The 4,374-nt window shown below is 43.5% G+C and overlaps 1 protein-coding gene across 1 annotated transcript; it reads right to left on the reverse strand.

Annotated features, from left to right (window-relative positions):
- Positions 1–750: 750 nt before the first annotated feature.
- Positions 751–3,224, reverse strand: LOC148035152 (trans-cinnamate 4-monooxygenase-like). Its single transcript, XM_087680625.1, has 3 exons — positions 1,952–3,224; positions 1,714–1,847; positions 751–1,565 (listed from the first exon to the last, which is right to left on the reverse strand). The coding sequence occupies exons 1-3, from the start codon at positions 2,818–2,820 to the stop codon at positions 961–963; spliced, it is 1,608 nt and encodes a 535-aa protein (XP_087536751.1). The 5' UTR covers positions 2,821–3,224; the 3' UTR covers positions 751–960.
- Between the last annotated feature and the right edge of the window lie 1,150 nt (positions 3,225–4,374).

The raw sequence follows: 4,374 nt of genomic DNA on the forward strand, positions 1-4,374 counted from the left end.
ACATTGTTAAATTATGCTGCCAATGTAAACATCTGATCCAACATGCCCTATGGCCTATTCTCAAACGCGTGCACGCACGCGCACGCGCACGCGCACGCACGCACGTATATATATATAGAGAGAGGCATCTTTCCCTACCGCTATCCTCTCATGCTATTGATGCCCATAGTTGCCCCACCACCATTGCTAGCACCACACATCTTGCTCCCCCAGCTCTCGTGCCATACTACTCACCATACCATCCCATGCATTGTTGTGCTTATTATGTTATGCCTGCCTAGAGAGAGAGAGAGAGAGAGAGAGAGAGAGAGAGAGAGAGAGAGAGAGAGAGGGGGAGGGTGGATTGGGTGGGAGAGGTAGAGATACTAGAATGATGGTGAGAGGAGGGAGAGGACAATAGCCGTGTGTCATTTCATGTTAAAGGGGGAAGGAGGGAAAGACAAAAACTCATAACTCCCCTTCACTTTAACTTGAATTTTTAGAGGTTTGAGTTATGTTGCATATTTGAGGAGGGATGCGTTGTGTCATGTTAGAGGGGAAAAGAGGGAAAGCCAAAGCTCATAACTCCCCTTCACTTTAATTTGAATTTTTGGAGGTTTGTATTTCATATTTGAGGAGGGATCTGGAGGTTCGTGAGCCACAACTAAAATAATAATATATTATAGATATTACTATGTGAGTATAAGAAAGGTTTAGAATTAACTAGCATTCTCATTTCTTGGAATCTAAACCTTGCATGCTCATCAGATTCCATTCACAAAATTTTGTGAGTAGAGAAAGGCTCCAAATTAGATGACTAATTTTACAATAATCAAGGAATGAAAAACTTTTTTGTGCTCATATGAACTTTCATGTACAAAACCATAGAATGGAGTACTATAAAGCAAATTGAGTACATATGTTTTTAATACATATTTAACATAATCATATGGTATGGAAAACCTTACATGGATACATTTTCTATTGACGCTTTTTCATTAGGATCCTTGGAGCAATTGCCATCATATTTAGAAATTGGCCATGCTCTTCAGTAAGATCAAGTTTCCCACCTATGGAGATTGATGGTGGAGACAAAAGTTGATACTTTTGAATGAGTTTTCCTATCGTTAGTAGCATGAGTGGTAGAGCCATACTAATTCCTGGGCATTGTCTTCTTCCTGATCCAAATGGTAAAAACTTGAAGCTATTTCCATTCACTTCCACTCCTTGTTCTTCACATAGGAACCTATCAGGGTTGAACTTTTCGGGAGTATTCCAATACATTGGATTATTGGCTAGCCACCATGCATTCAATATGATTTTGCTTCTTGCAGGTATATCATAACCTTGTATCTTCTCTGGCTTCAAATTGAGACGTGGTACTATCAAAGGCACAGTGGTGTGAAACCTCAAGGTCTCCTTTAGTACTGCTTGTAAATATGGTAACTTGTTGCAATCACTCTCCGTAAGGTCTCCTTCTAGTCCTACTGTGCGAACCACTTCTTCATGCACCTTCTCTTGAATGGATGGGTTGTTGACTAGCTCAGCAACTGCCCATTCTAACGTAGATGCCATTGTAGGTATGCCTAGAGTAAGATTCAAGAGCATTGAATTAGACAAGATGCATTTACAGCATAGAAGTATGGTATTGTAGTTTGTATGGTTCAAGCAACTTATAGTTTGTGCAAAATAATGTCCTTTGACCAACGATAGATAATCATGTAGAATTATTACCTGCTGAATTCAAATTTTCAAGGATGTAGAGGACATGCTCTTCTTTCATCTCACCGCTCGTAATGGACGCCAACAAATGATCAATTCCAAATGTCTCTCCAGTTTCTGAGGATTCGGAAACATTCTTCAAGTTCCTACAAAGAAGAAAGGGCAATCTTGTGTTGGAGTTTGAGACACGATATAGATATATATATATATATATAGAGAGAGAGAGAGAGAGAGAGAGAGAATCTCTTACGTAATGCGCTCGGCTATGAAGTGTCTGAACATCTTCTCCCGAGCCACCTTCACCTGGCGGCACGTGTGGAGGTAGCGGCTGAGGAGCGGGAGGAGGAAGGCATGGAAGTCGGCGTAGTTATAGTCAAGGTTCTGGACGAGCCGGCCTCGCTCGTCATTCAGCCGCTTCAGCTCCCGGTACAAGGGATCGGCCGGGCTCTCGAAGCGGCGCCCGAAACCAACTCCATACATCACGTTGTAGATGAGGAAGTGGAGGCTGTCGCGGAGGGGGACGCCACGCGTCGAGGCCGGATTGGCGTCAGGGTGGGCGGAGAGGGAGGCTAGGAGGAGGTCGATCTCCTGGGCCCAGGCCGGGCCCCACCGCCGGATGACTTTGGCGGTCAGGAAGGGTATGGTGACGAGGCGGCGGGCACGGCGCCAGTGGGGCCCGTACTCCGCAAAGGCCAGGTCCTGCCCCGAGCCTGTGAACACGTCGAACACTACATTGGAGGCTCGGGACCCGAACTCCACCCCCTTGGCCTGCAGCACCTCCCGAGCCGCCCTCTCCGAGCTCACCAGCACCAGCCTCCGTCTCCCCATCCTCAGCATCGTCACCTCCCCGTACCTCTCCGCCAGCTTCGCCATTCTCCGCCCCGTTATCTGATCCCCGACCCTCAGCCAGTGCCCCAGGATCGGTACCTGACCTGCCGGCCCCGGCGGTAGCTTCATCCCCCTCTCCTCCCACCCTCTCATCACCTTCCATATCACCAGCATCACCCCAACTGTCATGCAGAAGACCATCACGAAATACCCCATCGGACTCGCTCTTCTAATCCCCTCGATACTGCCAAACATCTCTCCTAGTGCTGGCATCACAGTAGCCGGAGTCATGCTCAGGTTCGATGGCGCTGAACTTTGGTCGAGGAGAAAACCTGCTTCCTGAGAGAGAGAGAGAGAGAGAGACGCCGGTCCTGGACTCAAAAGCTCGACTAGTGTAACAGGAAGATCAGGCTGGTGAGCTGATTAGGAAATACGATTGGACAGGAAGATCGTGAGAAAGCTCTGGATAGGAAACACAATCGGAAAGGCAGATCATGCTTCTAGATTGTAGAGGGACGTGACAGAGATCCATGCCCGATCAGTTTCTCGGAGATCAGATTGGGAAACTCGTTTGTGGGCGGCGCCTTGGCTTACACCTCATGCTTTATGATCATGTCTTAAGTTGATTGTCAGTTTGTCAACCTTTTGGCTGTTTCTGGAAACGTTCCTTCTCAGCCTCGCTACAAGAATCAAAACATTACAAGGCACCCACCGAGAGAGAGAGAGAGAGAGAGAGAGAGAGAGAGAGAGAGAGAGAGAGGATTCCGAGCAAGGAGGCAGGAAGTGAAAATAGATCTTTCGCTTTAGATCTAGCAAGGTATTAATAATAAACTTATGGGTTGTGGCTCAAGTGGTTTGAGCCTCGGTGTGTGTGAGTTCAAACCTTGGGTAACTTAAAAATAATACTAAATTTAACAATAGTAAATTATTTTATTGTCACAGGGGTTGTAGCTCAAGTGGTTTGAGCATGTGGATGTCTATATGAGTGTGTGAGTTCAAATCTTGGGTTCACAACAATAATATTCTAATAATAGTTATAAATGTAATAAAGTACCCCCAATGGGGTTCTAGCTCAAGTGATTTGAGCATGTGGCTATGTATATAGTGTGTAAATTCAAACCTTGGGTACAACTCTTCTCTTGAAGAGTAGAATATTTCCATTCCTTCTCCAAAGGGTAAAATTCCTTCGAAAGAGTTATGTAGTCTTGAAAACTAGAGTGTGGCACATGTCATGGCTCTTAATATGTAGGTTTAATTTAGTTGTATCTAACTTTAAGTAATGAGAATAATTAATTGAAGGGTGGACTATGTTTTTAAAGATAGCAATAATAGAAAGTATAATATTTGAATTGAAAGACTCAAACTTCAAATAGTCCCAAGACATAATAAATACACTTCTCCATGCAATAAATATAACTTTGTGCAAGTACTAACTATAACTAGAGCAACTTGGTCAATATGACACTAATGGATGAACTTGCTTAAGAAATTAAGTGACTACTTTTGTGTTGTGGGCACTCTCATGAGGCAATTAAGTAGTTTGAAATTATCAAGTTAACTAGTTGAGAAGTCATCTGCACTAATGCAAGTAGTGAGAATAATCAATTGAAGTGTTGACCATGTTTTTAAATATCACAATAATGCAGAGCGTGAATGTAAAAGCTTGAACTTCAAGTGTCATTTATAACAAATGAGCAACAAATATATTTCTCCATACAATACATTACAAAGTGGACCATGATGTGGCAAAACTAGCATCTCAAATATTAGATGCAAATAGCCTTATAAAGCATAACATATATTACATAAGTTAACTAATTTAGAAAGAACAACAAAAATACACAA

This window comes from Lygodium microphyllum, chromosome 6 (genome assembly GCF_053477565.2).
Source record: "Lygodium microphyllum isolate KBCC chromosome 6, Lygodium_microphyllum_v1.1.10, whole genome shotgun sequence".
NCBI lineage: Eukaryota > Viridiplantae > Streptophyta > Polypodiopsida > Schizaeales > Lygodiaceae > Lygodium > Lygodium microphyllum.

Coding starts and splice junctions, on each gene's coding strand:
- LOC148035152 (XM_087680625.1), bottom strand. CDS start 2,820: ATGACTCCGGCTACTGTGATGCCAGCACTAGGAGAGATGTTTGGCAGT. Junction 1,848..1,951: donor TTCATAGCCGAGCGCATTAC/GTAAGAGATTCT, acceptor TCTTCTTTGTAG/GAACTTGAAGAATGTTTCCG. Junction 1,566..1,713: donor TGAAAATTTGAATTCAGCAG/GTAATAATTCTA, acceptor ATCTTACTCTAG/GCATACCTACAATGGCATCT.